At 41.3% G+C, this 14,650-nt stretch overlaps 1 protein-coding gene across 5 annotated transcripts in view; it reads right to left on the bottom strand.

Annotated features, from left to right (window-relative positions):
- The window catches only part of MED14 (mediator complex subunit 14), a 72,399-nt gene extending 59,929 nt beyond the window's left edge, over nt 1–12,470 (bottom strand). For 3 of the 5 annotated variants that reach the window (XM_082446365.1, XM_082446367.1, XM_082446364.1), the window contains exons 1-3: nt 12,114–12,467; nt 6,698–6,724; nt 2,995–3,100 (exon numbers count right to left, since the gene is read on the bottom strand). In XM_082446365.1, the coding sequence (XP_082302491.1) occupies nt 2,995–3,100; nt 6,698–6,724; nt 12,114–12,328 (348 nt within the window). In that variant the 5' untranslated portion in view covers nt 12,329–12,467. Of the gene's footprint in view, nt 1–2,994; nt 3,101–6,697; nt 6,725–12,113 lie in introns of all 5 variants that reach the window. The other 2 variants (XR_014258754.1, XM_082446366.1) reach the window with 2 other exon arrangements.
- Between the last annotated feature and the right edge of the window lie 2,180 nt (nt 12,471–14,650).

Consider the following 14,650-nt stretch of genomic DNA (forward strand, 5'->3'; position numbering starts at 1 on the left):
TCAAAATGTCAGACAATAACAAGTGTTGGCATGGAGCAATTAGAACCCTCTTACATTGCTGGTGGGAATGTAAAATAGTATAGCCATTTTGGAAAACAGTCTGGCAGTTCCTCAAATGATTATTAAATATACAGTGACCGTATGACCCAGCCATTCCACTCCTAGGTATATACCCAAGAGAAATGAAAACACATGTCCACAGAGAAACTTGTATATGAATGTTTATAGCAACATTATTCATAATAGCCAAAAACTGGAAACAACCTAGAAGTCCATTAACTGATGAATGGATAAACAAAATGTAGTAGATCCATACAATTCAGCTATAAAAATGAAGTACTGATACATGTACAGTACAAGTACAACATGGGTGACCCTTGAAAACATCATGCTAAATGACAGAAGCCAATCACAAAAGACCATATATTATGATTCCATTTATATGAAATGTTCAGAATAGGCATATTTAGAGAGACAGCAGAGGTTGCTTAGGGCTGGGGGGTACTTGGGGTGACAGTTAAAGGGTAATGATTTTCTTTTTGAGGTGATGAAAATGTTCTAAAATTGACTGCTAATGGTTGCACATATCTGTGAATATACTAAAAACCACTGAATTGTACACTTTATTATCACTTTATTATTACTATTTTTTTTTTTGGCTGCACCGCACAGCATGCGGGATCTTAGTTCCCTGACCAGGGATTGAACCCGTGCCCCCTGCGGTGGAAGCGCGGAGTCCTAACCACTGGACCACCAAGGAATTCCCAGAATTGTACACTTTAAATGGGTAGATTGTATGGTATGTGAATTATATCTCAAAATTGCTTTTAAAAAAGCTCAAGGAGGAGAAAGATATTTTTTCTTTTTCTTAGCTAAAACATTATCCAGACTGCTTTACCATTAGTTAGAGTTCTATAAACCATGTATTTATACACTCAACTAAACACTTCATATGTCTGGCATGGCTAAAGGTCATTATCTATTAAGAACCTCTAATGAGTCTAGTTAAATAATCATTAGGTTGAGAACACAAGTGTCAAAACGTGAATAATCCTCTAATTCTCCAGCTGATGGACTTTATCCCTGACAAAAACACATCTCTGTATCTACATTCACAAAACAGAAATACCAAAACTTTATGTATAAAGTTCAATATGAGACTTTATTCAGAATGTGACTTACTGGAACAGCCAATTCAAAAAACTAATAGGAAAATACTATACTATGAATTAATGAAAGATAAATACAATATGGCTCAATATCAAAACCAAGAGTTTTGGATTTTGCTTGATATTATTTTAACGATATACAGCTCAGTAGTATCAAACAGGTGATTTAAATACCCATGGTATAATTAGGGATTTAAAACTAGATTTGAAAAATTGAATACTTGGATTTTATATACTTCAGTAATACTTAACTCTTCACTGAAAGTCTGAATATCTTTAGGAGAAGATTACCTCAAATTAACTAATTACTGAAAAGAAACCTTAGGCTTTTCAGAAATACTATACCATGCTTCTTCATTTCGGCCAAAATAGATTCATTAGACCTGGTATCCAAATTTGCAAAACAATGAAATGAATTGTAAACTTTCTGGTAAATAAGCTTGGAATAAGCCTGTTTATTAATATTTATAATAAAAACTATCCTTTGAATGATGACAACATGAATAAAATGACTTTTTCCCCCATAAAGAAAATTCAATATATGGTACAAAATATCCTCCCCCTTTGATCAATGTTATATAAAAGGATGATACCAGCTTACTCCTAGAGACAAAAGATCTGTGGCTAGAAATGTCTTCTTTTAACTTTCAAAAAAATATATTATTCTAGAATTTTAAATTCTCAACTCCTTCAAACCTCTTTTTTCCTTTCACTTTAGCAATTTTCACATAAGCTTTCTTTCTAATGATAAGGGAACCTAGTGAAACTGAGGATAGCAAATGCACTGGGCTAAAATTGAGGGGAGATGTCAGAAAATCATATGCAGAAACACACTGTGTTGGAGATTTCTTTCTAAAGGGAAATATTATGGAATATGCAAACCCCAATAGATTTGCAAATGTAAAGTTACTATAAAAATATTTCAACTTAGCTTGTCAGGGTGCTCTCATTATTTTAAGATTTTATTCATTTTATTATAATTACTCTACCCTTTCCAATATGAACTCCATTCTCCTCATTTTGTGTCTCGTCTGTTAACATCATATCATCCTCCCCAAGTTATGAGCTCAACAGGCTAACACAAGATCCCTACTGATGTTTCTCCTCCTTAACATTTCTTGAACATAGCTTAAAACTTTTGTGGGGGGTAGGGGGGTGCATATTTTAGAATCTTTGGTACACTTCACTACAGGTCACGCCTATGAATTCAAAAGAATGACTCAACAGTCAAAAGACCATGAGCTTCCTGAGGGCAGGGACTATGCCTTATTCAAGTCTCCATCCACCATGCCTTATGCCCTGTGTGCAATAAAGGGTTGGAGAATGAACAGATGAATAAACGAAGGGACAGATAAGTGCTATCATCAGCTCTGTGGCCTTGAAAAAGCCATTTAACTTCTAGGAACCTTATTTCCTCATCTGTAAAATAAGAAGAGAATACTGACTCTGCCATTCTCAAAGGGCTGTCAAGAAATCAATAGGCAAATTTAGGGAATACTCTGCAAACTCGAAGGAAGCATACGAATGTAAGCTAACCATTTTCCCCCTTTAGGTCCAGTCTCATATTTAATGTCTTCTAGCGTAATGACATCTCCAGATATGGCCTACTCTTTTTTCTGATTAGGTGTCCATAAACAAATACTAAGTTTCTACAGATATATATTATACATTATCATACAGAAATAATGATTACTCACATAAGTAATGTATCCCAAAACATATCAGCAGATATAAGTTAGAGCTAAAATTAGAAACTATGCCTATTACAAGTTAACATTCCAAAAAAAGTTATTTTATATAAAATAAAGTCAAAAGTTTAACTCACCGCACATTTTTCCACTTTGCCAGCATTATTAGCCCATTTTACTAAAGCTAATAATCGAACAAAGAGTTGGCGTGTCCGGCTAGCAAACTGCACTATTTCTATTTTCCTTTAAAATAAAACAAAACAAAACAACTCTTAATGAACCAACAAATTTGAAGGAGTATTTCACAATTTATTTTATCTGAGCTAAAATATGAATCAGTCTTTGTTTACAACCATTACAATGAAATGAACCACCTAAAATATTTATCTAAATATGAATTATTGTCACATTTTGTGTATCACCTGCATATACTTCATTTTCTACCTCAGAGTAACACCTCCAATAGAATGCTTAAGCAATGAATCACATTTTCAGATTAATTTTATACTGCAATAAAAGTTGTTTACTAAAATATACTAAATTCACAAATACAAAATTATTATATAGCAGTTAACTGGGTCACAAAGGGACCAAATTATGGTTTGAAGTTGAAATTATGAATTAGTAACCTTTCTGGTAACAGAAAGAAAGTGAAACAGCTCTTTATCAAAACTTGACACTGTATTATTTCTACAAAGGCAAGGGCCCATTTCCCATCTTGCAAGAGCATGGTTTATAAAATTGAATAAAGAGCTTAACTATGCAACTCTTTACCAAACTAATTTCAATAACAAAGTACTAAAAATAAAAGCTAGAAGGTCTGTCCATATCTATTTTTATGCTACACCCACTACAATGCTTTTTCTCCCCATACTCATCAGTATTTTTATCATCTCCTCATAAAGGCTTAAAAGCTTTCCGTTGTCAATCAGCGTGTTAGCTAGACCTCTCAACTTCATGTCAGCTACAAAACTGATAATCATACCTTTCATGGTTTACCTTACGACACACAAAAAAATATTCGACAGGCCAGGACTGATGACAGGCCCCAGCAAGACACCAACCTCCCTCCAAGTGGACTCTGACATATTAATCTTGTTACAGCTGTTCACTGACCTGTAGATCCAACCCACACCTCTGTATCCCACCAACAGCAATACCATGATGCAGTGCACCAAAATGAAAGTTTCTGCTGAAGCATAATCCTAACTGAAGACCACAGAGTCTAGCTCCTATTGAGAGCATACGCAGCCCACAAACAACCTGAAAGACTTCCTTAAGGTTCAGCCTGCAAAATGATTATTGGTAATAGAAAGAGAAGAATCAAGGACACTGATACAATTATGACTCTTTGCCAGGGTCTGTGAAGGATCCTTAGAGATAAAACAAGCAGAGAGCATCACAGGCAAGACTGGAACACAGCAGAAATGTTAAATGTACACTAAGATCTGGCAGTCACCTCAGGGCCAAGAGTCTCAGTGCTGTCATTCTAACTCAGCAATGGCTTACAGAGGATGTGAGGTCTCTTCTCTCACAGAGTAAACATATTTGTATATTACTAATTCCGTTGCCAGAGGAGCTTCTCTACTGGAAAGGAGACATCCCCCTTTGTAAACTATTTTAATATGGTTTTTTCTTGACACCACGCTGTCTCAAGTGATAGGCAGCATGAGTTGGTTTTCCAAGGCCCAGTGTCCCTTCCTACCCCGGAGTGGACAGAACAAATCCTGATTTTCTTTTTTTTTTGTTTTTTCCCAAATGAATGCATTGTGGGTATTTTATTTATTTATTTATTTTTGGCTGGTGTCAAATATATTTTTTTAACATCTTTATTGGAGTATAATTGCTTTACAATGGTGTGTTAGTTTCTGCTTTATAACAAAGTGAACCAGCTATATATATACATATATCCCCATATCTCTTCCCTTTTGCATCTCCCACCCTCCCTATCCCATCCCTCCAGCTGGTCACAAAGCACCGAGCTGATGTCCCTGTGCTATGCGGCTGCTTCCCACTAGTTATCTATTTTACATTTGGTAGTGTATATATGTCCATGTCACTCTCTCACTTCATCCCAGCTTAACCTTCTCCCTCCCCTTGTCCTCAAGTCCATTCTCTAAGTCTGTGTCTTTATTCCTGTCCTGCCCCTAGGTCCTTCAGAACCTTTTTTTTTTTTTTTTAGATTCCATATATATGTGTTAGCATATGGTATTTGTTTTTCTCTTCCTGACTTACTTCACTCTGTATGACAGACTCTAGGTCCATCCACCTCACTACAAATAACTCCATTTCGTTTCTTTTTATGGCTGAGTAATATTCCATTGTATATATGTACCACATCTTCTTTATCCATTCATCTGTCCATGGACACTTAGGTTGCTTCCATGTCCAGGCTATTGTAAATAGAGCTGCAATGAACATTGTGGTACATGACTCTTTTTGAATTATGGCTTTCTCAGGGTATATGCCCAGTAGTGGGATTGCTGGGTCGTGTGGTAGTTCTATTTTTAGTTTTTTAAGGAACCTCCATACTGTTCTCCATAGTGGTTGTATCAATTTATATTCCCAACAACAGTGCAAGAGGGTTCCCTTTTCTCCACACCCTCTCCAGCATTTATTGTTTTTAGATTTTTTGATGATGGCCATTCTGACTGGTGTGAGGTGATACCTCATTGTAGTTTTGATTTGCATTTCTCTAATGATTTAATGATGTTGAGCATTCTTTCATGTGTTTGTTGGCAATCTGTATATCTTCTTTGGAGAAATGTCTGTTTAGGTCTTCTGCCCGTGTTTTGACTGGGTTGTTTGTTTTTCTGATATTGAGCTGCATGAGCTGCTTGTAAATTTTGTAGATTAATCCTTTGCCAGGTGCTTCATTTGCAAATATTTTCTCCCATTCTGAGGGTTGTCTTTTCGTCTTGTTTATGGTTTCCTTTGCTGTGCAAAAGCTTTTAAGTTTCATTAGGTCCCATTTGTTTATTTTTGTTCAAATCCTGATTTTCATTTCCTTCCTTTAAAACGGTCCAGCCAAACCATAATACAGGTATGCTTCAATTGTCTCTTCCACTTCTATCTTTTCGATCTATGCCTAATTCTCTCAGAAAGGTCATTGGGGGTAGGGAGTGGAGCGTAGTCACTAATAAATGCTAAAATCCGCCCTAGTGACTAGGTATTAAAAAAAAAGATCAACCAAAGAGCATAAGTAGTTCCAAAGATAGAGTCAAGTAGCCTATACTGTAGCCCCAGTTTAAATCTCCATCTCCTGATTTCTTTGAAACCTTAGTTTATCTTGTTCCTTTGGACTATGGAAACATACTAGCGTTTAGTAATGTCTTAAGCCCCAAACTCCAACTGAATCAAAATTCTCTTAACTATAAAACAGCAATAGCAGTAGACAAATGTCCACTCTCCACAGATATCTAATAGCATCATTGCAGCAAATGATAAATTAGCAGCAAGCTTTCTAAAGTCAGTCTCTTCCTCAGCTTTCTCCATTTAGTTCTGTATTTTCTACATCTTCCTACCCCCTCAGGCACTTGACCTGGTCAGTGATTCAATAAAGATTTCTAGAAGAGAAGGTCCAGAGCTGGCCTCATACCAAGAATTGTCAAGGATGAGGAAATTATATTTCCCAGGGCTCCTTAAACAAATGGTGTGAAGTCACCCTAGGCTCTCTGCGCCTAGGTTCCCGGTCCACAACTCTACCACCCATACCTACACATACCTCCCCACCCCCCGCCACTTTCTCTCTCACTCACACTCACACACACACACAGACACACACACATACTCATAGATATATCAACACAGACACAGATTTAAGGTTTTTTTCATACTCACCTTTCCACATCAGATTTCCTTGGCAGTCTAAGAAGAAAAAAAAAAGAAACTGACTAAATACACGCACACCTTCATCAAAATATGGTAATGGTCTTTACTTTGACTTATTAAATACCTTAGTATTTCAGAAACACTGGATAAATAGACACTACAGGTTTGTGGGGCTCCCTACTCTTTTTTTTTTTTTAACTTTTTTTTTTTTTTTAAAGGAACTCCTTTATTTATTTATTTACTTATTTATTTTCGGCTGTGTCTGGTCTTCGTTTCTGTGCGAGGGCTTTCTCCAGCTGCGGCAAGCGGGGGCCACTCCTCATCGCGGTGCGCGGGCCTCTCACAGTCGCGGCCTCTCGTTGCGGAGCACAGGCTCCAGACGCGCAGGCTCAGCAGTTGTGGCTCACGGGCCCAGTTGCTCCGCGGCATGTGGGATCCTCCCAGACCAGGGCTCGAACCCGTGTCCCCTGCATCGGCAGGCGGACCCTCAACCACTGCGCCACCAGGGAAGCCCCCCTACTCTTTTTTATTTTATGAGTTTCCAGCAATATAGCTACAAAGGAAAAACTAACAAAGGAACATTTCTCTCCATTCAAAGTGCTTCAAAAGATACTGCATGACCCTCAAACATTTAAAAAGACCAAGTCTTACCTTAGCACACTAAATCATAGAGAGTCAGAGAAAATATTCTTTTAAGACCAAAATGATCATGGATGCAAGGTACTACTTAGTTGCCAGCCTCCCCATATTCAATGGAACCTTGCTTCCAAGCACTAATCCCTCCATGTTTTGTTATGGTGGGCAAAACTGGAAGCTAGGCACACAAAAGGGCCAGCGTCAGCCAAGGGATGTACAGTAATTATGATGCTGCTTGGTTAGATGCAAATGATTACTTTTAAACAGTTCCAGTGAGATTTTGATCTCTTTTTTGGTAGTTCTCCAGTACAAAAGCCAGCAACCAATGTCACCATTTCCCCTGAAATTATACCATTTAACACTCTCACATCCACCGATGCTTAGAAAGGTCCTGATTTGCTTCCTGAATCACCACATTCTGTAAACCTCTATCCTATGATCCAAGATTCAACAGCCTGAACTCTAAAGCCTCCCCTACATCTAATAGGCTCTTGAAGAATACGCACTGAGCCGCTTAGACCCTCTTCCCCACCGACATGCCACAGGTGCAGAAAAACTAAAACCACTGCCAGAGATTCGAGGTACAAGGAAGGGAAACTATTAAAATGAGCTCTGACTTAGAGTTACCTACAATTCTTCGGGTAGACAATGGGATGGAAGCTCAAGTTATGATCCAAGTGATACAAGAAACTAGGTAGGAGCTAGAGAGGCCAGCAGATCAGAGGATGAAGCAAAAATTAAGGCCTTATTATAAGACTGCAAGTAAAAGCAGCTACTGGGAAGTTCCTATACCTGTGAAAGATCCGGAAAACACTCCTTGAGAAGACTCCCCTGTCCTCAAGAGAGGGAGGGAATGAGAACCATGGATGCTTGTATGTGAGAGAGGGAGAAAAACAGAAGAGTAGAGCCTTCGGGGGTAGAAAGAATAGGAATCATTGTTCTAGCCCCCCCCCCCCCCAGAGACCCTAAAAGGATCATCTCTTGCCAGAGGTGGTGTCATTTCAGGGACAAAGGATAGGCTTTGCTGCCTACATCCCTTCCCCCCCCCCAATTCCTCCTAATCTATTTAAAATTCCTTTATGGATGACAAAGCCACCACTTGGGGAAAAAACCAACCCTAAAGGGCAAATCTTTGGAAGAAGTCACAGAAACCTTGTTTACACCAAAGCGTTTTAAGACAAGTTTACATGACTGAGATCCTAACATTTTTTGATTTTAATTAAAAGAGGTTTTTAAAAGGAAGAACCTAAGTCTCTAAAAAATCACAGCAGAATGTAAACTCTAAGATGAAAGCATGTATTACATGAGTCGGGGGAGGAAATGAACAAGCAAAAGGAAAAAAAAAAGAAATCTGGGGCCAAAAACAAACCACCTTTTTTGCTTTCAATAGTCCACAGACAAGCATCAAATGTGGCAGAAATAAGACTCAAAGTATACCTTGAACACTGGTTTTATATTAATACATTAATCCTGGCAGTTTTTACCTGGAACAAGGAAAAATACATGATTTAGGAACTTCCAAGGTATATTCCTAAACCAATTTTGGTTACCACAAATCAAAACAGAAAAAAGTTATTTTGTATACCTATGTATCAAAAGCAACAGTGAATTTTCCCCTTAAATTCTCCATGTCTACAATGACAGGTGCCCTGACTTAGAACAGTTATTGTTCTCAGCCCTGGGGAAGGTAGCAAACAACTCAAAATCCCTGTCCTCATTGAACTTCCAGTGAGGAGGAGACAGACAACAAAAAATAAGTGCTGCAGAAAAACAAAGCAGTGAGTAAGAAGGATAGATTGAAGGGGCAGAGTACTTCTCATGGGTGATCACCAAAAAGTCTTTCTGATAAGTTACATCTGAACAAAGACCTAAAGGAAACATGAAAGCAAGCCACACAGATTTCTGGGGGAAGAGCAAAGGCTCTAAGGTGGAGTGTGCCTGACCCTATCAAGAAAGATCAATAAGAATAGCGTGGCTGAAACAGAAGCAGCAAGGAGAGTATTAGAAATGAAGTTAAAGAGGTAAGGGAGAGAAGACACATCATGTAGGATCTTAAAGGTAGACCACAGTCTTGGTTTGCTCAAGATAGTCCCGGTTTATGCCTGTCCTTCTGCCACTGTTATTAATAGCACCACCTTTCATACTCAAAAGTGTCCTGACTTGGACCATAAATTTTATGGTCACTCTCTATACAGGTGACTATAAAAAGTTTTTACTCTAAGTGAGATGGGGAACCACGGGAAAGTTGTGAGCAAATAAGTTTTAAAAGGATCATCCTGGGGCTTCCCTGGAGGCGCAGTGGTTGAGAATCTGCCTGCCAATGCAGGGGACACGGGTTCGAGCCCTGGTCTGGGAGGATCCCACATGCCGCGGAGCAACTGGGCCCGTGAGCCACAATTACTGAGCCTGCGCGTCTGGAGCCTGTGCTCCGCAACAAGAGAGGCCGCGATGGTGAGAGGCCCGCGCACCGCGATGAAGAGTGGCCCCCGCTTGCCGCAACTAGAGAAAGCCCTCGCACAGAAACGAAGACCCAACAAGCCAAAAATTAAAAAAAAAAAAAAAAAAAAATCCTTCCTTCTACTTTAAAAAAAAAAAAAAAGTTTTTACTCTAAGTGAGATGGGGAACCACGGGAAAGTTGTGAGCAAATAAGTTTTAAAAGGATCATCCTGGGGCTTCCCTGGTGGCGCAGCGGTTGAGAATCTGCCTGCTAATGCAGGGGACACGGGTTCGAGCCCTGATCTGGGAAGATCCCACATGCCGCGGAGCAACTAGGCCCGTGAGGCACAACTACCGAGCCTGCGCGTCTGGAGCTTGTGCTCCGCAACAAGAGAGGCCCGCGCACCGCGATGAAGAGTGGCCCCCGCTCGCCACAACTAGAGAAAGCCCTCGCACAGAAACCAAGACCCAACACAGCCAAAAAAATAAAAATAAATAAATAAATAGCGTTCCCTTTAAAAAAAAAGTACGATTAAAAAAAAAAAAAAAGGATCATCCTGGCTATTTTATGGCGAAAAAACCGTAGAGGGGCAAGGGTACCAGCAGAGGCCCCAGTTAGCAGACTACTGCAGTAACACTAGCAAACGATTAACACTTGATGGAAACGTTGAAAAGTGGTCAGATTCTGAAGTCAGAGATGACAAGACCTGCTAATGTACTGTGTGGGACTGGAAGAAAGAGGAGCCAAGAATTACTCCAAAATTTCTGGCCTAAGCATCAAAAGGAAGAATGGAGATACTATTTAGTGAGATAGGAAAGTTTTGGGGGGATCGAACGGAATTAGGAGTTTGGTTCTGGACTTGGTCCACTGAAATGCCCATTAGGTACTTAAACGTAGGCACCTGGATATAGTCTGCAGCTCAGTGGAGACGCCTGTGCTGGAGAAATAAGTACGGGAATCATCAACATATAAAGGGTGCAGGCTGAAGTATAAAACTGTATACTTATTCTACAGCAATAAAATAAATGTTTCTCTTTTCGTACTAAGTAACAGTAACAGCAACACAATTCAAAGAATTGCTACAAATGCCCTATGGAGAAACAAAGTATACAAATTACACAACCACCGATAGCGGCAGTTTTCAACAGTTTCCCATAGCTCTACATAGGACGGGTGCATGATATTTTCTCATGGATATTCAAATTCTTATGAAATCCAACAACTAATGGTGCAGAGAAGTACATTACCACAATAATCCCTAATCATGACAGCTATTTAAGTTTCTCATTACACGGGCGCGGGGGGGGGGGGGGGCGGGGGAGGCTTCTTTCTGTAAAGTACAATGTATCAAAATTCTCAGAATGATGTTTTACAGGAGTAAGTGGAGCCTATTCTAATTCTTCAAGTCATCTGCAAAAAAATATTTTAACAGTCTCTAGCAACAAATTACTGTGACACTGCACAGCCTAACACCTACATACTCATGTATTTCAGCTGAATACACTGATCTGGAGCCTACCAATAAATAAAAGATAAAAACGAATCTAGATGAAAACTAGTAATTCTTACTGTTTCTGAACATGAATTTAAAAATGTAAAACAGTAATTCAAGTATATATATCCCTAAATTTTAGTTTCTTTTCTTCACACACCTGAAAATCTTTACAGTGTATTCTGATCCTATTCTGAAGAGATTAACACCCTAATCATGTCCCAAGGCATTTCACCCGGTAACTTGGTGATTTATAAACTCCGTTCATACCCCAAGAGACAATAACAGCAGGCTAGTTACAAAAAAATCTTACACTATGCGTGAAGACTTCAGTCTCAAACGTTCCAGAAAAACAAACAAGCTTGGAATCCAAAATTTTGCATTATTTTATACACAATACAAATCCTGAGTTCAAACTTTGTCAGAAGTAATTACAACCTACATTTAAAATGTACCGTAAGAAGCTGTAAAACAATTTCTCATCTTTGGGATTTTTTTAAGCTCGAATAGTATGTATTCCTAAACCGTAATCTTGGGGTCTGGGCTAGAAAGCTTCCAACCAAGAAATCAATAGGGTTCAGCTGGCAAATCGAGCAAAATTTCCAAAGACTGGCTTTTCAGGGAAAGTCTAACAACGTGCATAATTCACAAGTCTCGGCTGCTTCATCTCCAGAAAGATCCCAAATGCAAAGCTTCTCCTCCACCTCCGCTGGGCCCCAAGAGTTCAAAAATTCTAGACTAAGCAGCCCAGCAAAGAGGAGAAAGCAGCAGCCTTTTGGGGAGAAGGAGGTGCGAACCTCTCAGCCGGCTGGGCGGGAAGGGGGGGCTGGGGAGCAGGCGTGGATTTCGCGGCACTTACAGGTCAGTCAACACCATGAGCTCCGAGTAGGCCCGGTGCAGCAGAAATTCGATGAGGGTGCTTAGCCGGTAGCCAGGGCTAGCCGCCGCCGCAGCGGCCGCCGCCACGGCGGCTCCCGGAGGAGGAGGCGCCGGGGCTGACGCTGGGCCGCCGCTGCCCCCGCCGCCGCCTCCGGTCGGGACCAGCTGGTGGTTCTCCAGCTGCACTGGGGCCATGGCGGCGCAGGGCCGGGCTTGGCGCAACTGCACAAGATGCGGCCCTCGAACCTCCCTCCCGGGCGCTCGATCACCGCGCCGAAGTAGGCGCGGGCGGAGTCGCCGCCACCGCCGCCTACTACCGCCAGGCCGCCTCTGAACAGGAAGCCGTGCGCCGGCCGCGGAGGCCCGCCCCCATGTAGCGACAAGCCCGCCGGCTCCAGGGACTGGAGCAAGGGGCGGGGGAGAGGGGGAGGGCGGGGAAGCGGGGCGGGCGCCGCAGAGAAGCTGCGCCCCCGCAACTGATCAGAGTGTGCTCCGCCAGGCTGCCGCAGCGTCCATGTTGACGGCCCAAAGCGGAAGTTGTTAGGCAGAACGGAAAGGGAGCCAAGGGGGGACTTCCGACAGCAACCTGTGCCTTTTCTCCCGGCTGTCGGGCGCTCGGACGCTGGGGGGCGCGTGGGAGTGGGGCTGGGCCGGCGCGCTGGCGGGAAAAGCGGAAGCGGGGGCCGCGCGGCCACGGAAGTGAGTGTGAGGGCAGGGCTAGTGTCCTCACCGCTAACGTCAGCAGTTGCCCCGCCCTTGCCCTCTCCGCCCTCCGGGATTTAAAAGGCTCCAATTTGCGCAGAGGTGTCGATCAACGCTCCCCTGGTGGGTGCAACACGACCGGGAGGCCACCCTGTCCCAGATGCTTGTGACTTATGGTTCTGGACTCGCAAAGAAATTGTTGCGGCTGCGTACTTCTGACTGCTCACATCTTTGCCCCGCCCACAGTCTGCCCATGTGCCTTTCGTGGGATAGAAGACGTTTCCGTCATTTTTTTTTTTTTAAACTGTGGGAAAAGATTCGAGAAAATATGATTAGGGGTAGGAGAAGGGCCACTGGCAGAATAACTTCACTTTAACGGAGTTAAATATATGCTGAGCTCTTTACCGACCCCCAGATCCTGGCAGTTCTACCACGGAAACAGCCCTTAAATCCTCTACCGCTGATTCTCCCACTTGTTTCTTGTCCCTGCTCTTGAAGTAGCCGCCCTGCCTTCCAAGGACTTTCAGTTCATCTTCTGTGCCCTACTGCCACTTTTTCCCCCTCAAAATTCACGTTTAATAATTTTGCTTCCTGCGTTAAAGCGGCGATTCTCAACCTTGCCTGCACGTTGGAATCTTGGGGGGTGGAGGGGTGGGTGGCTTTAAAAAATACTTATGCCACCCCCACCCCCAATACATTCGGCTTTAATTGGTCTGGGCTTCAGGATTTTTAAAAGCTTCCTAGGTGATTTTAATGTGCAACCGTTTAAAAGCGTCAATTGCTGCGACCCTTTTCAAACATCTATTTGCAGATTCTTAAATGTAACTCTTAGGTGTAAGAGATGCACTTGCTGTTCCCTAAGGTTAAAATACTCTCATTCTTGTCCACTTGTGTAATTCTTAGTCATTCTTGAAGACCATTCACCTGTCTTTTGAGGGTGTAACTTTTGGAGTGTAATTAATCACTTGCTCCCTCTTTTGTGAACCTAAAGCACATTTACACAAACAATACCATCATAGTACTCAGCAAAAGACATTAGATTACTTACACCATCCCCCCACAGGTACAGTTGCTGGAGGGCAGATACCCTCCCTAAGATTCATCTGCTACCTCAGGAAACAAACACGTTTTTTCTAAGTTAGTTAGAATGGTACCATTTCTTTTGCAGTTGTTTTGATTTGTTTTACTGAAGCTTCTTTTTCCTCTTTTGAAAACTATTGACTTCACTTAAAACGCCCTGGTGGTCACATACACAATGTACAAGATGGTCCTTAAGGTCTTTTCTCATACTCACATTCTGATTCTGTGTGAGTTGATGGGATTTTAACTCTGCCTTATTGCATGTATTAAACACAGTTATACACCATGCCTCTTGGTATTCATTCTATTTGACAGTAACATTCTACCTAGAGAAACTACAACCAATTTGCAAATAAAAAAAATTAATGGGTGGATGGGGGTTGTTTTAGAAAAGAGGAATTTTCACCGGCATCCATCGGGTTAGATTTTAATGAAATTTCTGTGAGTCTGAATACGTATCTTTAAAAATTGGAAAGTACTGGTTATTAAAAATGATATTCTAACGGAAAATAGGGTGAAAATACAAGAATAGAACCGTGAGACTTGATGTGCTTGAATTGTTGGAGATCGGGGAGGTAATTTAAATGAAAACTGAAAGTGATAGCCCACCTCCCAACCTGATAGTACAGCCAATTAAGCAAATATAGGAACTGCTAATCAAAGAAATGAATAAGGAAGGAGAGAAAATGTTAGCATGTTTGGCTGAGTTACTAAAGGAATGGCTCATACCCAAAC

This window comes from Balaenoptera physalus, assembly GCF_965194825.1.
Source record: "Balaenoptera physalus genome assembly, chromosome: X".
NCBI lineage: Eukaryota > Metazoa > Chordata > Mammalia > Artiodactyla > Balaenopteridae > Balaenoptera > Balaenoptera physalus.